This window comes from Cavia porcellus, unplaced genomic scaffold, assembly GCF_034190915.1.
Source record: "Cavia porcellus strain 051 isolate PalLab524CR breed Dunkin Hartley unplaced genomic scaffold, mCavPor4.1 scaffold_4, whole genome shotgun sequence".
NCBI lineage: Eukaryota > Metazoa > Chordata > Mammalia > Rodentia > Caviidae > Cavia > Cavia porcellus.
Genome location: NW_026947487.1, coordinates 117076423 through 117097231, shown reverse-complemented (window position 1 = coordinate 117097231; position 20809 = coordinate 117076423). Strand labels below are relative to the sequence as shown.

At 45.6% G+C, this 20809-nt stretch overlaps 1 protein-coding gene across 3 annotated transcripts in view; it reads left to right on the top strand.

Moving 5' to 3' along the window:
- The window catches only part of Cdh13 (cadherin 13), a 1022569-nt gene that overhangs the window by 106979 nt on the left and 894781 nt on the right, over nucleotides 1-20809 (top strand). Inside the window, exon 4 of one of the 3 annotated variants that reach the window (XM_063247740.1) lies at nucleotides 8839-8906. The exons of the other annotated variants lie outside the window; for them this stretch is intronic. Within the exon in view, the coding sequence (XP_063103810.1) occupies nucleotides 8839-8906 (68 nt within the window). The remainder of the gene's footprint in view (nucleotides 1-8838; nucleotides 8907-20809) is intronic. 3 annotated transcript variants of the gene reach the window in all.

The following is a 20809-nucleotide window of genomic DNA, read 5'->3' as shown; positions in this document are numbered from 1 at the left end:
GTGATGTAATACGATTTTTAAGTGCATGACATTACTAATTACGCATTTAGGGAAAACAGATATGACAGTAAGTAACCATTAAAATTATTTTATTATGGAGATTGAAGTCTAAGCAATGTAAACAGCGAGACAATCCGTTCACGTGTCCATCACTCTTGGCAGCTTGTTTTTAATTTTAAAAAGCAAAAGAGAAAAAAGGATAGAAATGATCCAGAAATGCAAAAAATAATGGGAAATTAGCACTAGCTAATATATTGCATGTTATTATCTTAGAAGTAGTTGTTCAGGTTACAAGATCCGGGCATCAAACAGTGATCAAGCAGTCAATGATGACAGCACACACTGTTCTTTTTGATGAGCTAACAGAGATTAGGGTTATAGTTATCTATCTTGTATGTATGTACATATATTCATTGTATATGTCCCCCTAATGTAAAAAATAAAAGAATAATAAGATCCCAAATGTGTAATGGATATCATAAAAATGAAAGGCAAAGAAAGTGCTCAAGAAGAAAGAAGGACTGGGATGGCGAAGGAGAAAATGAAACAAAGAAAACATTATACATACGTTATACATTATACATACATTATACATACATAAACGCATGTATTATATACATACAGTGTCTTTTTTTTACCACCACCTTAATTTGGATATAAACTTTAAAATCCAAAACGTAACAACTAACCTTACTTTTTTCTTCATTTTATAGGCAAAATTGGTGTTGAACATTTTAATAACTATAGAGTACTGCTCATAGCGCCTGTTTTGAAGGCACTATTTGGAATGTCCTGGACCAATTGCTCTAGCAAGGACATGAAAGATTTTTCATCTAGACAGTGAAACAGACGCATCTTTAACTGCTTTATGTAGTTTGGTAAACAAGCCCAAACACTCCACCTCCTTTCCCTAGCCAACACAAAAGGTATGAATGACAAACAGTGTCAAGCATCGGTCCTCCCACTGCTAACCCTCTTACGTCCCTTTTAGAGATTTTTCTCTAAATCTTTTACATAATAGAATTGTGCATGTGCTTGTTTTTCAGAATAAAAATGTCTGTTCCATAAACATATTTACAACAATATCAAGCTGATAGCAGATGTGCTTCTTGAGTTTTGTATACAAAGTTTGGAAATCACTGTCGTGGCTGAGTTGTTCGTTTGGACGTATCAAACACCGACTATATGGCAGGCGCTCCTTCAGACTTTGGAGGAAACAGTGACCAGGATGCATAAGGATTTACATCTTCTAAATGCGAAGTTTTCTCTGGCTACTTCTTAACTGGGAGATAAGAGGAACATTCAGCTGGGGAAATGTTGGGTCTAGCCTCCCCATCACCAGAGCTCTGTAGTGGGAAGGTATTCCCCTTCCCCAGGCTGCTGCTTCCAGACTCTTCCAGACTGGCGAGCTATGCCGCCAAACAGCAACAGATACCCAGCTGGAGCAAGCCCCAGAGCAAAGCAGAGCTAAAGAGCGACTGTTACACCAGTAATTATAGTGAACACTGAAAAATGGCGCCTGTCTGGGGCTCTAATTTCCTCCCACTTCTAGTCATTTTTCACAGGTTGAACTCCAGAGAATAAACTACTGTATGCACACACCTGCAGGTAGCAGTGCCTTGAGTTTCGTATTGTTCCTCTGCCTCCCACAGATTTCTCAAAACCCAGGAGCTGGTTCTCTGAACTCAGTTGGTCCAGTTGGTCTATCTAAGTATTATACCTCTTTCATTTCCAACATAAATTTCTGAGCTGTCCTCTAGAATATCAAATCCTTTTTTCCCCAACCTATAATAGTCTGAAAACAAAACCTCTCTCCAGTTCCTGGATAAACAATAGTAGCTGTGATTTTTGAACACTTACCACATACTAGGTACAGTGCTGGACACCTTCATACACAGTATCTCATTTAAGCCATACTGACTATCTCATGACTATGTGTGATTATTTCCTTTTGGTACCAGTAAAGAAACTGATGCACAGGCAGTTTAGACTACTTGGAAAAATGTGGAGCCTCTAAAGAGGCAGCTTGGTCACTAGTCCTGAGCTTGGTCACCAGTCAGCCATGCCTATCACAAAACAACACAGTGAGTAGATCTGTGTCTCACAGTGCTGGAAGAGTCAACCGTTGTTTTGAGCAGAGAGAATTGAATTTTGAGAAGCTATTTTTTGTCAAACATGACGGCAATGTAAGAAAGGTAGTGATTTCACACTCTCTGGCTTCATTCTGCACCTCTATTCCTTAAACTTTTAAGATTCTATGAAAGGAAAGGGGGCTTCAGCTGTGCTGACTACCTTAGGCACCAAGGAGCAAGTCCTAAAGGCCCTAAAGTCCTCAAGTTTAGAGTCCTAAAGGTGGACAATGCCCTTGCAATGGGAGCAGATTTGTTTGCTGGGAATTTGAGAAGAAATTCACATTTCAGTAGCATTTCTCACTTTAATGCATTATTAAATAGAGATCTGGTTTGGAGCACAGGACTGATTTTGACATTTTTAAACACAATTTTCCTTAATTAACAGAGTATCATAAAGTCAGTAGTAACAGCATTTTTCAAAGCTCAGAAATAATTAATTCTACTTTGCTGCTATAACTTCTGTTCTTTGTCTTAGAATTTTGTACATGGTCTGTCATAGGTAATCATCACAGCTCATTTCCATCCATCTTTCTTCCATATATCAGCATTTTCTTATGTTATCGTATCACTTCATAAATATTCCTCATGGTTGCATATATATATATATATATATATATATATATATATATATATATCATTTAGTTAATAAACTATAATTTAACTGACTGTTTTCAGCTTGTTGAGCTCCTTTATTCCCACCTGGTCTGAAATGGAAAGATCACATTTGGTCCATCATTACTTTATACCCAGAAAATAACTTTTTAGAAATAAAATTATCACATCACTAAGTACAAATACTGCTGTGGTTCATAATGCATGTATATTTCCAGCTGTTTTCTAAAACTATTTTACCATTTGATAACCATTGTCAAAATTTAAGTTTAATTATACTGTCCTCAGCTTTGGCCATTATCACTTTAAACATAATTGCTAACACAACAGAGAAAATTTTTTTGTGTATATTTCCAAATCATTTTGAAATAGAGGTGGTGCTTTGACACTGTGTTCAAAATCTAGGCAAATCTGGACTGCTTCCATCCCTCTAAGCAGGAAGTATTCATATCACTGCAGGAGTACAGACAACTCAGGAGGGGAATTTAGGATTCTGCTCATCAGCCATTGAAAATGATGACCATGTGTTATGGTTTGTGTCCTAATGTTCCTGCAAAGCCTCATGAGGTCATGGGAGTGGGCCTCTTGGAGGTGGCTGAATGTAGAGTTTGTGATTGGTTCATTGTTTAGTGGTGGGTGGTTTAGCTGGGATTAGTGGTGTAAGTGCTACAACCACCCTGGAGAGTAGCCTGCATACAGTAAAAAGGATGCAAAGAGGCCTGCTCCTCCCATTTACTCTTGCTGCTTTTGCTGTTTTCTGTTGCCATGAGCTGTTACCCTCTGCTGTCCATGCGCCACTCTGCCTTGGAGTCAGTTGAGTATGGACTGAAACCTCCACAAACTGTGAGCTAAAGAAACCTTTCCTCCTTTAATTTTGGGTGTTAGGTATTTTGGCTCAGCAATGAGAGAAAAGTAACCAAGCTACTTTCTCAGCATGCCTGATGGGTGACCGAGCTCAGGACTAGTGATAAGACTGCACCAAGACAGAATTTGGTGCAGTCGTTACTGTGACTGTACCTGACCAAGTGGTTAAAAAGCCTTTGGGAATGGCTTGTGGGAAGAGTTTGAAAACGTTCAGAGATGTTGCCTAAAAGAATAGAGCTGGAATGCCTTAAGCTGCTGTATATGGGAGAATGTGGTCAGAGCTCAGAAGATCAGAAAGCTGATAGGAATTGTGTTGGTAAAGACTGGACTTGGGAGGTTTCTGCTGAGTAGGACTTCATTGGCTGTTGGACTCCAGATAATGTATGTTATAGCTTGGCAAAGTTTCCATTTTGTTTGCATCCAGAGATTCTACCCGAGACTAACAGTAAGGGCAGAGGGCTAAATACTCTGGCAGAAGAAATTTCAAGGCAGTAGATTGTTGAGATGGTGATATGGGTATTGTTGGGGGCTTTTAGCCATATTTATGTTGAGAATCAAGAGCAAAGAGCCAAGAAGAATGATTTTTAAAAGTTGAGTTTGGTCAGAAAAAAGCATCAGTAAAGCCATTCACTGCAAAGGTAGAGATGAGGAGATCTTGATCTCTGAGAAGGAACAGGAGAATGTACAAGACGATCTGAGGGCATCACAAGAAGCAGCAAGGGTCCACTCTGCAGCCGCAAAACTGCAGGAAAGAAGAAATCTCCAGCTGGCAGCAGACTTTGACATCGTCCACATGACACTGACTTGAGGCACATGCAGAATGCAAGACTTCTGAGGTTAAAAAGTCTTCCACCAGATTTCAGAGAAAGGCTTAGCAGGCCAGGCAGTGTGTCCCTGGGAGGGCAGGGTGCGATGCTGTGTTAAGCCGAAGGTGCAGTAGAGACCCCAGAAGTTTGGAGAAGCCAGGAACGTGGATCATCTGAGGAAAACTACAAGGAGGGATCAAAACAGGCCAAAGAAAGAAACCCTACAAGCTACTACCACTACCACCAAAAGTGCCATAGCAGTGTAGCCACACAGGCCCTTTGGATTGTCTTGGATGCTGCACATGGAACCACAGGACATGATGTTTGCCCTGCTGGATGTTGGATTTGTTTTGGTCCCAATCCTTTGTATCTCCCTGTTTGTAACTTTTGGAATGGTAACGTTTATTTTGGGCCATTGAATGTAGGAAGTTTTTAACTTTCATTTCATTTGTACAGGAGCTCACAGCTAAGAGTTTGCTTCAGGTCTTGGAGAAGACTTTCCACTTGGACTTTCAGCAGTGCTGAAACTGTTAGGGCTTTGGCAACTCTTAGAGATGGACTAAGATGCCTTCACATAAAGGGATGTGTGTGAGTCTTTGGGAGCCAGGGCCAGAGCGTTATGGTTTGTGTCTTGATGTACCCCCAATGCCTCATGATGTCGTGGGCCTCTTGGAGGTGTCTGCATCTAGATTTGTGATTAGGTCATTGTTTAGAGCTGGGACTGGTGGTGTGAGTGCTGCAGCTGCTCTACCTGGGGAGGCCTGCATGTAATATAAAGGAGGGAAAGAGGCCAGCTCCTTCCCTTTCGCTCTTGTTGATTTTGCTGTTCTCTGTCACCATGAACAGTCGCCCTCTGCCGTGTGCCACCCTGCCCTGGAGCCAGTCGAGCATGGACTAAAACCTCTACAAACCATTAGCTAAATAAACCTTTTCTTCTTTACTTTTGGGAGTTGGGTATTTTGTCTCAGCAGCAAGAGAAAAATAACCAAGACAACCAGGGAACAATATAATGTCTCCCTCTATTTTTAAGAATAGTGTTACTTTAGCAGAAATGTGAATTTTTACCTCTTTAATTACAGTAATTTTAAAAGTTTAATTTATGTGCCCTATGAAATGAAATTTTACTTAAAATGTCAAGAGCCATACTGGGTGAAATTATTAACTGATCTCCTTCTTAAATACTGGCTTACTTATGCACGTGTATATATAAAATTTCATTCCTTTAAACCTAGAATTTTTCAGTACTACTTTTCTTAAAATTTTACTTTGAAAAATGTCCAACTGTTATGCAAGTTGTAAGAATAGCACCAAAAATGAAATGGTTCTCAACTATTTCTTTTCTGAGTACATATAAGATACAGACTTGTTTTATTCCAGTGATTCTGTACAATGTAACTTCCTAGAGTGTCAAGCAATTATTAAAGACTAGGTGTTGTGATTAGGGCTGTCCTGTCTCTTTCATTTTTATATCTTTGATGGTGAAAATTACTAGGCAAGTAGTGGATGCTCAGAATAGGTTGTTGAATTGATATAATCTTCTTCTATGCAAGGTACTTTCAAACAAAATGCAACTGATTGAAAAAGGAAATATATACACAGAGAGTTTTCCTTCAGGGGATTGCTGAGTTATAACAGCACACTCTAATCCTATGAAAGAGTGCTCTGCCTTTAGACACAGTCTCTATGGTGGAGAGCCAACGCTGGTCCTCAGACTGGCCACCAGGAGCCTGAGTGCATGGACCTGCATAATCTCAAGCCCCACCCCAAACCTGCAGAGTGAGAATCTGAATTTGAGAATATTCCCAGTCTTGAATGCACTAGAGAGGCTGAGGAAAGCCTGCCAGGAGCTCTGATTTCGTCTCCTATACCCTTTAGAGACCATAGAGTGGCCAGATTGTTTTGTGTGTGGCAGTGCTTTTCAAAGTGTGGTCCCTGGAGCAGAGGGACTGGGATTAACTCTGGGCTTATTAGAAATGCAAATTCTCGGTCCCTATCTAGACCACATAAGTCATTAATGCTAGGGATGCACCACCACTGTCTAACAAGTCCTATGGGTAATGTGTTGGTTGGGGTTTGATCACTTCTGCTTTAATGCTAACTAGACCTGAATTTACAGAACCTGTTTAAACAAAAACCTTGGAGACTTTGAAACCATTTACAAATTAGTGTCTCCAAAGGTATCTTTCCCCTAAATGTCTACATGATGTGAATGTTGTGAACTGTGTCAACTCTGGACATTTAGGAATAGCATAATATCGTTACACCAAAACCAAAATTTTAATGATCTTTTCCAAATTTGGATTTCCCTTCAAGTCACAAAAACTATAAGTAACATTAAACGGTGCTTTGTTTCCATTTGAGGAACCTCTGTTTTCATAAACTCAGGTATGGTTTCAGAAAATTGATAAGACCCAGACAAATTTGGGCTCAGGTATTACAAGGTTCCATTTGATATTTCATGTGTTTCTCAGGTGCAGGAAAATCCAACTCAAATGACTTCAGTGGGCCTGGGGTTTCTCACGCGTTCTCTTTTCCACTCCTCTATCCCCGCCCCCACCCAGTATCTGACAGAGCAGCTGGACTGTAATATGGCTCACTGGCTTTTTAGCATCAAGCTGGGGGCTTTGCCAAAGCCCTTGCTGAGTCTCTGTGGCGTGACGTACACTGACTAGGATAGAAAGACTGAATCCACAAACCCTGCAGGAAATTACTCTCATTACTGCAGCCTAATTCTCGTTGCTATCCAGGAGAGGGACGCATTGCACACGGCATTTAATTTACTAAGCAGAGTGTGTTTTGTTTGGTATCAGCTTTTATTCTGACTTCCAGAACAAGATGATCCCCGTGTCCCTAATTGTGTGTGCAGTGTGACAGTCTAAATGGGTTTTGAGTAATCTCTTGGCAGTGTCAGCAACAGAGGAAGTTCCTTTCTGAATTGTACTTTCCTTCAGTGGGATGGCGTCTAAGCTTTTTGTTTGTTGTTTCCCTTGGATCGTGACCTTAAAGTGAGTCAGCAGCATGGATACAGCTGCTCAAAAACAAATAAAAAGTCAAAGAGATCACTCTGAAGTGTTGGTAGAGGTGCGTTGTCTGAAAGGAAGGCCCGTGGGCTGGTCCCACCATGCTCATGCTCGTAACGGATCAGAGTCCACCTGGAAAATGAGAACATGTGTAGAAGCCACACAAGGCTGAGCCGGGGGAGCCCTGGGGACTGGCCGGCAGCAATGTTTTTGTTTGACCAGCACCTTGTCCTTGCTGCCACTGCCTATTTTAAGTGATTCCACTTGAACTTCCAAATATGTGCTCTGTCATCCCAGTAGATGCCTGCACCAAGCTGGCCATTCAGATTTCTATTTGTCTGGACTCAGAGAGGGGTCTTGGGGGGCGGGAGGGATAATGTGAACACTGCAGAGAGCAACCCCTTCTCATTTCCTTGAAATTATTAGTTACAAAGACTATGCCACTCTGAAGCTGTAGGGTCCAGTATTGTCTACAGGGATATGGTGAGTTAGATAAAAGCCCTACAGGAGGGGGACAGAGAGAGAAAGAGAGGGGGAAGGACAGGGAGAGAGGGAGAGCGGGGAGGAGGGACAGGGAGAGGGAGAACAGAGGGAGAAGGAGAGGCAGAGGGAGGATATTAAGCAATCCTTGGAGTCACCTATACCCAAAGCCCGCACAGAGGACTAACCTGCACAGGTACATTCTGCATTTGCTTAAGAGAATCCAAGTTCACTTTATATTCAAAGAATGCTGACTTATGTTGACCAGAAATCTCATTTATGAGAATTAGTTAAAAAAAAGAAAAACACATGTAACCTTAGCTAAGAAAAGAATGAGGGTTGAGGGGCAAAGGTGGAGCAGGGAAACTTATTTCTTATACGCCCAGGTTAATAGGAAGACAATGATCTCTGGTTCTGGGCCCTTCTGCTGAGCAGGTCTGGGGTCACCATGGAGATGGAAGAGCAGGGACGGTAGCACAGTGTAAACATGTGGGGCTTGGCCGCATGGAACCAGAACCCTGGCACTGGCTCAATTCCGCCACTTGCAAATCTTGCATAGGGAGGTTAACTTTTCCTGTTTATAAAATGGTTATTATACTGTTTCTCCCTCATCTATGTATGTCAAGTGAGACATTCACAACCCTTACTGTGTACCTCGTATGGGTCAGGGACTGTGACAGGAACCCAGGGACACACAAAGAAGATAAAACCTACGCCCCCACAGGGCTTAGAGGCTAGAGGTTTTGACCATGAAGTAGATACTAATGTGACATTCATGTGTGCAATGTAACACTGTCATCACAAGGAGGGGGAAGAAGTGTGGGGTGTGACAATATGTCAGGGGCCTTTTCAGAGGAGGTCAGAGGCGCGCTGAGAGCTGAGTCAGGAAGAGTGTAAGGGGCAGGGGAAAGGTTCTTGCCAAAGGAATAAATCCTCGTGAGAGAGGACCTGGGGTGGCTGGGGTGGAGCACCCCAAGGGTAACACCATACAGGTGGGGCTGGAGAGAGAAGTTCCAGGCAGGTGGGGAAATGGGAAGCCAGCAGAGGGGTAAGCATGGGAAGGCACGGTCATGTCACCTTGGGGGCAGAGATGAGGGAAGGTCCTGATGTAAGTGATTTAAGTTTCCTGAATATTCAGAAAGAATGTCTGGTCTTTCATCTGTTTTGGGAACTTTGGGGGACTGTGCCCAGCCTCCTTCTTTGTCTTGTGATTCTCTCTACCCTCTCTCCTCCTCTGGGGAGCTGGGTGGACTTTCCCTCTAATAGATCACAGATGAGAAGAGCCAGCCACTCCTGAGGCCTCTGATCTGAAATGGGCCTGAAGACTTGCTAAGGCCTGGCAGGAACGCTGAGCTCATTCTGCTCACCAGGGTCCTCAGGTCTCAGGTGAAGAAAGAAGACATTAAATAATAGCACTTTCGGTTTTTTGACAGCGGAAGGAAAGGAAATGCGTGAAAGAATGCTTCCAGTTGATTGGAGTTGGACAGACCCTCGGGGTTCACCTGCGTCTTGTTAACACTGAAAATTCCAAGAGAGTGGCTTAAACTTGGTTCTTTTTACCCCAAGCCACGGGCAAAGACTTTAATTTCCAATTTTCTGTAATGATTGAGTGCATTCCTTTAGCAAATATTTAGTGAGAACTTTTAATGTTAGCACTGGTCACTTAAATCCCTTCAGATGCTCTTCCTTTAGATACCGAAGTTTCAAACCAGAGCAGTGATGTCCCGAAAGCCAGCCATCAGCCGTCCACTAACCCATTGCTCCGGTCCTCTCCCCATGTGACTCACCTAGGTGTCTCCATCCCCCTTCTCCTGAGCAGCTTTCTGGTTCCTGGCCTCATCCCTGTAATCTGCTGTATGCGGCTGTCACACGGGGAGCCAGCTGTGCAGCTGTGGAAGTCACCATGATAGCTGGATGGAGAAGCTGACAAGCAGGACGGCTGTATGGGTGTGGTGACCAACTACATGTGTGCAAGGCTCTGCGCCCTCCTGAGAGCCCGAGGCCAGGGGTTCGATGCTCTGATCAGTCAGCACCCTGAAATGCTGCGTAGTTTTGTGTCATGGTATTTTTTTCACTGAAGTGGAACGGTAAAATATGAACAGGGGATTGGATCCCTCCTGGCCGGCACATGTTCTTGGCTCCCTGGTCCTGTCCACCTATGGCTGATGCTCCTCACCCCACGGCGTGAGCAGGGGAAACAACCAGATGGGCGAGCTGCGCATGCCTGGGAGGGTCTCTCCTGACCCCACTGGTCACGCGGCTGTAAGGGCACAGCATCCAATAGCAAAAGGACAAAGCACAGGTGGAGAGAGAGCAAGAGGGAAGCTCTGGAGAAAAGGAAGTGCTTTAGTGCAAGAGACCTCACACCTTCATTTTGGAGCCAGCCTTTGGAGTCTGTAGGCGGCCCTGATGACAGCCGTTAGCGTTTGTCAGCACACGGGGTCTACGGGTGGTGGAGACATATGAGTCCACCCACGCACGGGAACGGGGATTCCTTCTCAGGCCTGCAAGTGCGCAGAAGCGGCCTGATGCAGGCCCAGGCTGCACTCCGTTAGCCCGCATTGTGCATGTCCCAGGAACACTCGGCCCAAGCACCCGATAAAGACCACATGCAACCATCTGAATTGACTGCTTAAAAAATCCCACTGCAAACTGCAGAAGCAACATGATAACTGAAATTAACAGAACATCCCCCAAAGCAGCAGCGCAGGAAACAAGTGTTATTTACATTGCAAGCTAACAAGCCAGGCCTGTGACAATGGATCGTGCCCCTCCTCGCCTCCAAGTTCCCCTCTCATTATGTAAATGGCATGGCCTGAGGGGTGAGAACAATGCATAGAATAATAACCGGAGACTGAATGGAGCTAATGGAGGAGTTTCTCTGGTCTGTCAACTGCTGTTCAGAGACACTGGGAGTGAAGGATGCAGAGCAGCTTGCGGAAAGGAAACCTTCTGTCTTCCTGCCTTGCTCTTCAGGGCTGAGGCCCTTCCCCTCAGCCACCTTTCCCTTCCCCACTGACCCCGAGTCTCGGAAGCAATCTCCTCTCCAATCCTTTTTTTCCGAAATGGCCTAGCCGGGGCCTGGATTTGAATAGATACGTGCACTTTTCTTGATTGGTTGTTGTGCGTCTAAACCGAGTCAAGCCCTTACTCTGAAACGTGGGGCCTTTCCCTTGGACAATGCCAAACTCTCAGTCCTTGGCTATTTGTTTGTAAGCAACAAGCATCTGCTCCAACAAGGTTAAAAACATGGGTGCACACAGGAACAGGGAAGTCCAGAGGGCCGGGAGCAGGCAGCAGGTTACTGATCCCCGGGAGAATCTGGTCAGCTTTCCTTAGGGGTGTGCACCCCCCATTTGTAGGCCCCACTTAATTCTGTAGAGCGGACTCCTAGCATGGCTTCCATCCGAGCTGTGGACCGCCCATTGCTGAATGCAGAGTCCAGGAGAGATGGGCCCCATTGCACGGGATAGACACAGAGAGAAAACAATTTTAAAGCATAGATGACAGTCAAATAGAGAAATGGTTAAGAAGTGATACCTCTTGGGTGTTTTCCCCTTTGTGTTTAGGATTAGACACCAGTGTATATTGTTTAATGTTTATTAACTGCTATTTAACAATTGTTAACAACTCAACACACTCCTGAAACGGGAACGCCCGCCGTTAGCAGCAATACAGGCGGGCTCCTCCATGTCCTCGCTTCCCCTCCAGGAGCCAGGACAGCAGCCTTCGGGAAGCAGGAAAAGGACCATGGGTGGAGGAGGAACGGCGGCTGGGCATGAGTGGCCGGAGTCTCAGTTCTGTCTCCTCCGCACAGATGCCTTATGTTAGTTAGCATCCAGAGTTACTCACTGCACCTCAGAAAGCGCACCCCATCTTTCCTGGTCCTTGTTTTACTCCGCCCTCTCCAGGCAGCTCCCCTCTGGAGAGTCCCCCTCGCCAGGGGCTCTCTGCCCTCTTGTAGGACATCATCTATCCTTTCTGTGATGACAGCCGCTGACTGAGGAGCTGGCATGGTTCTCCGGCTGAATTGTGGGCCTGTATTTATCTACTTCCTTGGCATCACACATAAGTGTCCCCCGGCACCTCGAATTGCAGACATCCAAAGAAGCCCGTCTCCTTTACCTCCCCAAGAGACCTTCCCCCCCAGCTGGCAGCGTGTCACAACGGGAGGGGCTGCCACCTTGGCTCCAGGGCTCCAGTGTATTCTTTGCTTAGCTCTCTCTGTGACCTGGGCAGGTCATCAATTTCCCAGATCTCAGGGTTGTCATCTGATAAGTAAGCCTGGCTTCGATTGGTTTTTACTCCACTTTCCGAGGAATCCTTGATTCTGTATCTCGGGGCTCCCTCCCAAGGAGGCCAAGCCTTACACTGCTGGGCACCCATCGTCCGTTTAGCCAGGGACCTCTCTATGCCATCCTTTTCAAATGTATTTTGCAGTGTGTGAAAAACTCTTTTATGAAATTACGATTCAGAAAAGTTGAGCAATCAGTAACATAGAGGACCTCTCGGGTCTCCTCTGGCTCTAGCATTCTAGAATTCTTTTTCATTGGAGGAGAGGGCTGGGATTTGAACTGAGAGCCTTCACACTGAGCTACATTCCTGGCCTGCCTGCCTTTGTTTCTCTCCCTCCCTTTTTCTCTTTCCTTCCTTCCCTCTTTCTTTCTTTCTGTTTATTTATTTATTTTTTTTCCTGTCTTGGTTACTTCTTACTCATCGCTGAGACAAAATACCTGATGCCCAAAATGAAGAACTGAAAGGTTTATTTCCTCCAGTTTTGGAGGTTTCAGTTCACAGTCAGCTGGCTCCAAGCAGCAGGGTGGCACGAGCGACTGCCATTCATGGCGGTTGCAAACAGCAAGGCACAACCCGCAGGAGGGAGAGACGCGCCTCCTTCCTGCTGTTACAGGGAGTCCTGGCTCCACCCCCAGGTGGGTGTAGCACTCATCCACCAATCGGAGCGCTAGACAATGAACCAATCACAGAGGCATAATTGCATGAGTCCTGGGGCCACTGACATAAACCATGACACCTTCTTTTCCTCTTTCTGGCTTGCTGGCTTGCTTTCCCCACTTCCCAAAGTGCTGAGATTACAGATAAGGCCATCACACCCAGCTTCTGTAAGTCTTCAGTCAGCAATCAGGATCTGGAAGGAGAAGGGCGAAGCTGCACAGATGGGAGCCGAGACTACCGAGAAGACTTCTGCCTCTGTTTATTACCCTAGGCAAGGGCTGGAAAGTCCTCAGCTAGAGAAGTCTGGGGCCTCACGTATCATCGCACTTAGCATTCTACAAAGACTTTTTATGTCTACGTCTGCTCTGGGGTCCTGAAACAAACTGTAATATTAGATGTTTCTCCTTGGAAACCATTCCAAGATAGAAGCGAAACCACATTAATAATAATTGTTGAATAAATGAATACAAATGATTGTAGAATGTCCAACGGAACACCTCCAGGGCCTGTTACCATTTTGGCTTGAATTTAGGAGAGTAAATACTTGTTGCTGTTAGAGAAGCCGCATTGCTGAATCTGTCTCTGTAGCCAGCTTCTTATTTTCTGAAGGAGTAAGTTTCTTGCGGGAATTGTTTGGCATCCCTGAGACTTGCCATCAAGTATAAACCCTGCTTTTCCTGCTGCTAGGCGCGATAGGGAGAAGACTGGGCTTGTGCACAGAGGCAGACAGCAGGGTCCTCGCTCCTCAGGGCTGCTGGATCAATATCATCAGAGCGAGGCTTATTTATTAATGTATTTGGATTTCTAAGCAGCTCTACCTTTTGTTGTGGTGATGATATGGCAAAATGCAAAACAGCTTCCCGCAGCCCTTTGCTATCTAGACTTTCAATAATGATCTCTAAAAGCCAGTGCATTTCATTTGCATCCTTTTATTAATGATACAAAAAGTTCCCGAGCCTCAACTAGTGCTTGTCACACTCAGTGGATACTTCACAAGCCAAGAGTGCACAGGAGGGTATTTTTGGTTCATTATTGGGTTCCTTTAATTGAAATGACATTTTGTGAGAGCAATCTTGTATTTGAAGGGGAAATTTAAACCAATGCAGTAGTTTCAAAGTCCTAATTACTATGATAAGAAAAGATGAATTTGAATTTGTTCAAGGTATACACACACGCGCACACACACACACACACACACACCTGTTACATGTCTACACAGGCATGCACATAGTTGACATGGGTGGACCTAATCAAAGACATGCAGTATTCTCTTGGCTCCAAATCCAGCTGGTCACAGAGGGACTATGCAGATAATCAGCCTCCAGCTGTAGGCCTCCTCCATCTTTATCTGTTTCTCTGATGCTTGCTACTGACCTCCAAAGCCGATGGAATGTGGCCTGTGAACTCAGCCCCAAACGATGGCCCGAAGGGATAGAGCGTTTATCAGTCTTTCCTTCCGACCCTTTGGTTACATGGCAGTGATTGCACAGAGATAAAAAACAGAGATAACAAAGGCAACTGCGGGAGGAAGTCGGGTTTGGGCAGATTAGGGAAGGGGTGCGCAGAGGATTCATTTGGACTCTCTAAGAAGCTAATCTTGTTCAAATAATAGTTTTTCTTGTGACCGCATTTTTTTCAGATTAGATATGTCTGATTAGACGTTCCAATTTTCTGAAATCTTTTGAAACTTAGAATTTAGCTTTGTCCTCCCCATCTGCTGGCTCCTGTTTGCTCCTTGTGGTGCATCATGCCTTTATTATCCAGTGTGCTGTTCATTCATTCCGTCATTCAAGTGACATTTTCTGATGATTAAGAATGAATGGAGTCCCGACTTCAAGTTACAGGAGCAAAACGGAAGCCAACCCGAAGAACTCACTGGAAATGGTTGGGAGGGCTGACCGTTAGATGGCGTCCTCCCTTCAGTGGGCTTCCTGTGCGCTTAGACCTTTGTCCTGATTTAGTACCTTGTTAATGACCTTGCATGTCATAGCTGTGGTAGGAACAGTGGCAGAGATGTGAGCACAGTGAAGCAAACATACGTCTGAGCTGAGAGAGGAGCGGAGATCTAACAAGCTGGACTCTTCTGCTGTAAGCAAGGAAAACAAAATAACATTGCAGAGGCTTCTCGGTGCAGCAGCAGTGAGCTGCTAGTGTAGTGGCTGGAGGTAAAGGAGCGGGTGTTGTTTTCGAGTTGGCTAGCAGCCCTGCAGAGTTAGCTACGGTGTTTAATGGGGAGGTTCTGTGGGGGAGACCCTTTGGAGGAGCTGGCTTGTGAAGGCTGCAGATTTTTATTTGTTGCTAAGGAAGCCTAGCCAAGAACCTGTTGGATAGATGTGTTCCCACTGTCTGTAAATGAGGGGATGGGATGTCAGGGAGCTCCCAGGAGGGCATCCAGCTGAGAGGGGAGGAGCAGATCCAGGGCTTGGACTGCTGGCACCTTCTGCCGAGCAGGACCAGGTGCAGCATGGACCCAAAGGAAGACTTTCCCTTCGCTTTGCCTGGAGCCCAGGGTGAGGAGCAGCTGGCACGGCGGCTCTGCCAGGGCTGCTTAGCATCTGTCAGCCTCAGTTTCCCCTTCTTTGAGATGGGCACTGGCACTGGTTTTGGCCTGTTATATGATGGCGAGCCAGAGACCTGGGAGGACGTGGGAGGATGTGAGTGCCCATTTGTAAGCTCCACGTAGAACTGAAAATTCTGTGATGCTCAGAGAGACAGACCCTCATTCATGAGTCCGTGTGACTTCACTGTTGCTTCTTTCTGAACACTTGATCTCAGCGGGCCTCTTAAACTCCACAAGGGTGGCCTTTTGGGCTTTATTTTGTGCATTTCTGCATCCTCACGGACAGCACTGGATGCGTGTTACTCCTGTTGAATAACTAACCTTTCCTATTTCCGTCTTTTTTGCCTGGCAAACTGCTACTCATCCACCAGGGTCAGGGAAGCACTGACACTCTTACATCCAGCATTGTCAGCACCTTGGGACTCCTCTGTCCTCCTTCCCACGGGACCCTTACCGCCTGCAGCAGGGGCAGCACCCTCCTCCATTTGCCCTTTACGTGTTGCAGATTCCTCCAAGGGAGCACACTTTTCATCCAGGAGCACACTGGCTCCTGGCTCGAGGTTGGTTTAAAGTAGGCACTTTTCACACACTGGAATAAATGACCACAGATGCCACTGTTTGCATCAGAACATTTTTCTTGATATTGGAACTTCTCACCCCGATTCCTAAACCCAAAGACCTTTGCTGTGAGCTTTTGGGTTCTCAAAGAATGCTTTACTTGGGGATCGGGCAGCTCTCACATGCTACGAGGAAGGCTCCAAGCAAAAGCAAAACTGTAGCTCTGAAAGAATTATGCCAACGTTTAATTGTGAGAGAGTGTAGCTCTGCCCTCAGGGCTTCCCGAACAACTTAGGTTCTGGTTTAAAGCTCAATTTCTGGGTAACTGATCAGATGTGAAGCAGTTTGACTATGGTAGCTTGGAAGTGTAAGCTTTAGAAATAATGCTGTACCTTTTTAATGGGTCACTTTCTGTTCATCTTGGGCCTGGAAATCTCTCCAGCAGGTACACGGATACTCTGTTTTCCAGGCTGGGTTGTAGAGGAGCTACATTATTGTTTTGTTTTGTTTTTTTTTTTTTTGTCTTTTTGAGACAGGGTCTCACTATGCAGTTCAGGCTGGCCTTGAGCTCACTTTGTAGCGTAGGCTGATCTCGAACTTGCAACGATCCTCCTGCGTCAGCCTCCTGAGTGCTGGGATTACAGGCATGACCCACCATGCCCAGCTCAAGCTACATTATTGTTGATGACCCTTCAACATAATGAAAGCAAAAGTGACCAGTCACAGTCTATTGACGCCAAGACACCAGCACTGAAAGCCATTGTCCCCAAAGGACATTTTTCTTATACTAAATGAGAAAAGACTCGGAAAGACTGGAGAGGTAGTGAATACTCTCTGACACATGTTAATTAGACACTTGGAGCTGTGAGGAAAAAGGGACATACTCAGGTCATTGTTATGGATTAAAAACTGGTGGTCAACTCAACACCAGCTGAATTAAATCAGCATAGTGCTGAGTGTAGATGGCCCACCTGGGGAAAGTTGCCAGCATAAATAGAGACCCGGAGAGGAAGAGCGGGGCCTTGTGGGTTCTTCTAAGTGCTGCTGTTTGGAGCTGTGGGTTCTCCTGGAGGAGCTCGTCATGCTGGCTCCCTGATAGGAACTCGGCTGTTATCACTGGAGAACCTCGGGAGCTTGTTGCTGAGCGTGGTTGTGCTCCACTTTGGGGGAGCTCTGCTCCTTGAGTGTTGCTTCCTGGCTCTGGAGGGGAAGACTGTGCTGTTCAGTCTCCAGGAGAAGCTTGTCATGCTGGCTTCCTGACATGTATTCAGCTGTTCTCATCGTCAGAGGAGCCTGAGACCTCACTGTCGCTGAGGGTGGCTGTGGTATTTTTAGGGGGAGCTCTCTGGTCCTTATTTTGAGCATCACTTCTTGGCTCCACTGCAGAATCCTCAACCTCCTGACACAGATCCTTCCTCCTGCTGATCCTTCCACCACGGACCTCTGGACCTTCCCAGTGTAGATCCATGAAGCAGATTTGCATGAGTCCTTGTTGTGGGCTCTCGACTTCAAGCTGGACTTGTGGGAGGCATTGTCATGGGCTCTAGGTCTTCAGCTCAACTCATGTGGGACATTGCTGTGGGGTCCAGGCCTTCAGCTGGATCTTTTAGGTCTTTAGTGTTGTGGACAGATTCCCTGCACTTTCTTGTAGTTAACTCTGAGTGACCATCATAAAGTAGTATGATAAATTTTTGTCTTGTATGTAATTGTTCTCCTTACAACCCCGGACCACAACAGTCAGATTGACAGGAGTTTGAGAAGAAAGATTGATGAGACCCTCAGGGAACTGAAAACTGGATGCCTGAGCCCCCTAGACAGAAAGTTGGCTGAGGAGCTAGGTGGACATTTAAGGTCTAGCTGCAGTGGCTGTGTTTGTGTGTTAGTGGCTGTGTTGTGGGCTAGCCACAGCCCATCTTCTGCCTCTCTTCTCTGGCTGGCCACTGTCTCAGCATGAGGAGCCTGCTCAGCAGCAGGTAGGGCAGTCCTGGAAATGGGGACATTAGATGCGTGGGGTCCCTCTCAAAACTCTTGGTGGTCAGTGGACAAGTGCCCCAGCTGCTCGGCTTCCTGTGAGTGAGTTCCGAGTCAGAATCCATCTGTCCTTGGAGCAGCTCCCACCCCCCACCCCGGGACTGGCCAGAGCTGTTGACAGCAGGATCCTGATTCTTAATACAGGTCTCATTTGTCTGACTCATTTTTCTGGTCCTGTCTTGTGTAGCCTGGGATAAATTTCCAAAGATATTACCTGAGCCAAAATCACTGCATCCAGTTCTGCTTCTGGGGGAAATCCAAGCTAGGTCATAAAATATTATATCCATAGCGAGGCAGATCAGGAGCAGTCACCATGGAGACCGTGTCCTGGGGTCTTCATCTACTAGAATCTGCTGCTATGCTGAGTGCTTCTGTAAGGCAAATGAACACAAGTCGTTGGTTAAGTATGGAAACAGGACAGTAGGAAAGTCCTTTTGTCCCTGTGCTGAGGTCCAGACTGCTGATATTTTGTCCCATGAAGAAGCAAGAGTTGAAGGTATATTAACGTTGCTGGGGGAGCCAGTCCAAGGGAGCGAGTTCACCCAGGCTCTGCCCCAATTCACTGCCAAACCTTCACCTCTTACACAGGTACCCTACTGAGGCGTCTCAGTGTCACTGCAGTGCGCATGCGTCCCCACAATTCAGCAACCTAAATCTCCCTTCTGATGCTTCTGTTAGCTGTTTTTACTGTTTTTAAGGAAAAATGTCCTATATTTAATGTATGTTTCTTTTGATTATTAAGAATTTATCATACGTTTCCAAATGTGCTGCTTAAAAAACAACATTTTTGATTGTGATGATTGTTTGCAATGACCATGTGGTTACAAATTGGCAAAGGTATAGAATCATCCACCTTAACCGTGTGTTTTCCTAAAACTATGATTTTCCTGAGCACGGGGCTTTCCTGGAGCACAGATGTGTGTGGCACCTATTCTAAGGCCACCACAAGCAAAGGTGCTGGGCGTCCATCAGCCCCGAGCACCCTGGTCATCCCTGGTCCTTCCCGGGGGACGGAGGGAAGGAGTGCGGTGTGAGGCTGGCCACAGGGCGCGGTTGGGTGCTGTATCAAGACTGGCCAACGGCAGCTGCCTCTGGTTCAGCCCGTGTGTTCTCAGGGTAAGCATGTAATTCCTCCTCCTGCTGCGAGGTGGGAGGGACACAGCTTAGGAATCAGTCATATTCTAGTGATTTGAGAAACTGTTAGCTACATACATTACTTATGATTTCATGAGAGATTAGACCAAGAGACAAATGTTTTCTTTTCTTACTAGTATGGCATTGCAACCCCTTTCCTTAAATAACTTGCTCTTTGGGCCCTATTTACAGAAACATACTGGGTTTTACAGTATTATTAAGTATCTCTACTGTATGGCAGGAATCCTACTAAAGGGAAAAATATATACATGTATTAATTCCATGTGATTCTCACAGAAACCCAGAAGATTAAATGCTTGTGTTTCTTTTCTCAGATGAGAACATTGAGGCACAGTTTTGGGGGCCAGCTGAGGTCTGGTGTTCCAAGTCAGCACTGTTAAAGAGTTTGCCTTTCACTCTTCCCACCTCGAGTGGCTGCTCCCCGATAAATTATCTGTGTCCAGTTGGCTCCATCCTACGAGCTGCCTTGGGAAGATGCAGAATTGGCCCCAGGATAGAGAGTTGCAGATGGGGAGTCAGAGGCTTGGGGTTTGGACAGAATTAAAAGCCACAGAACTTCCAAAACATTTATTCTTCCGGTGCATTATACCTCAGTGCCTTCCATTTGTTTAACCAGCGATTTTCCAAGTTGCATGGTCAGAGCAAGTATAACATACTTTTTTGAGAGCGAATAAGAATGATTCAAAGCTGTGAAATTTGAGGTGATGCCTAAAAGTCTTTTCCTTTCCTCCTGACTTATATAATTATATATATATATAACTAACCCTAGTAAGAAAAAGTATCAAATACAGTGACTTTAGATAACAAGAAAATGCTTTCTGTTTATTCTGAGTTCTCTCAGGTAAAATACGTACCAGGGCACATGAGCTAAGACACAAAGAGAGATGGTGATTTAGACCCTGGAGAGGCTGGCTGAAACTTTTCACAGTGTTGTGTGTAGTTGGGAAATGGTACCACAAATCAGAATCTGGAGGGAAGCGCATGGCTGTTGGCAGGTGCCTGGCGCAGCTGTGTCCCTCCCCTTCCCCGGGTGACCGGCACCGTGGACTTCACCCGCCTCACCTGTGTTTTCTAAAGTGAAAGAGGTGAACGCAATGACTCAGTTCTCTTCCTTGTTCCCAGATGCCCCTTTCTCTGGCTTCCCGTGAGTTCTGTCCTTAGAAATTGTTATGTATGTTCATAAAAGGAAAATTATTTCAGCTTGTACTTTTTGGCACCAAACACACCTATGATTTTCTAAAATATTATCTTTTAATGCACACCGTTCTCAAGCGCTGAAGCTCACCAGAGCCACTGCGCGCATTAATAGACGATCTATGTGAGAGGATGTTAGTTAATAAACTCCTCCGTCCACAACTCTAATGATTCAGGCCAACCTCAACCTGACACTAATTAGATGCCAAACTCCTGGTTTTGCTGCTTTTATCTGTGGCTCCTCTCGGCTCTGGCTGCTTGATGAGGGCCCTGCTCCTGGCCAGGCTGCTTCGGCCAGGTCTGCAAATCGAAGTCCCGGGGCCCAGCTGCAGGCACTCCGGATAGAGAAGGCTTCCCGCAGAGTCAGCATGGCAACTTGGGGTAACCCAAAAGGAAGCCAGCAGTGCTGGGGGAAGAGGGCAGAGCTCTGGTCACTTTGCCTCC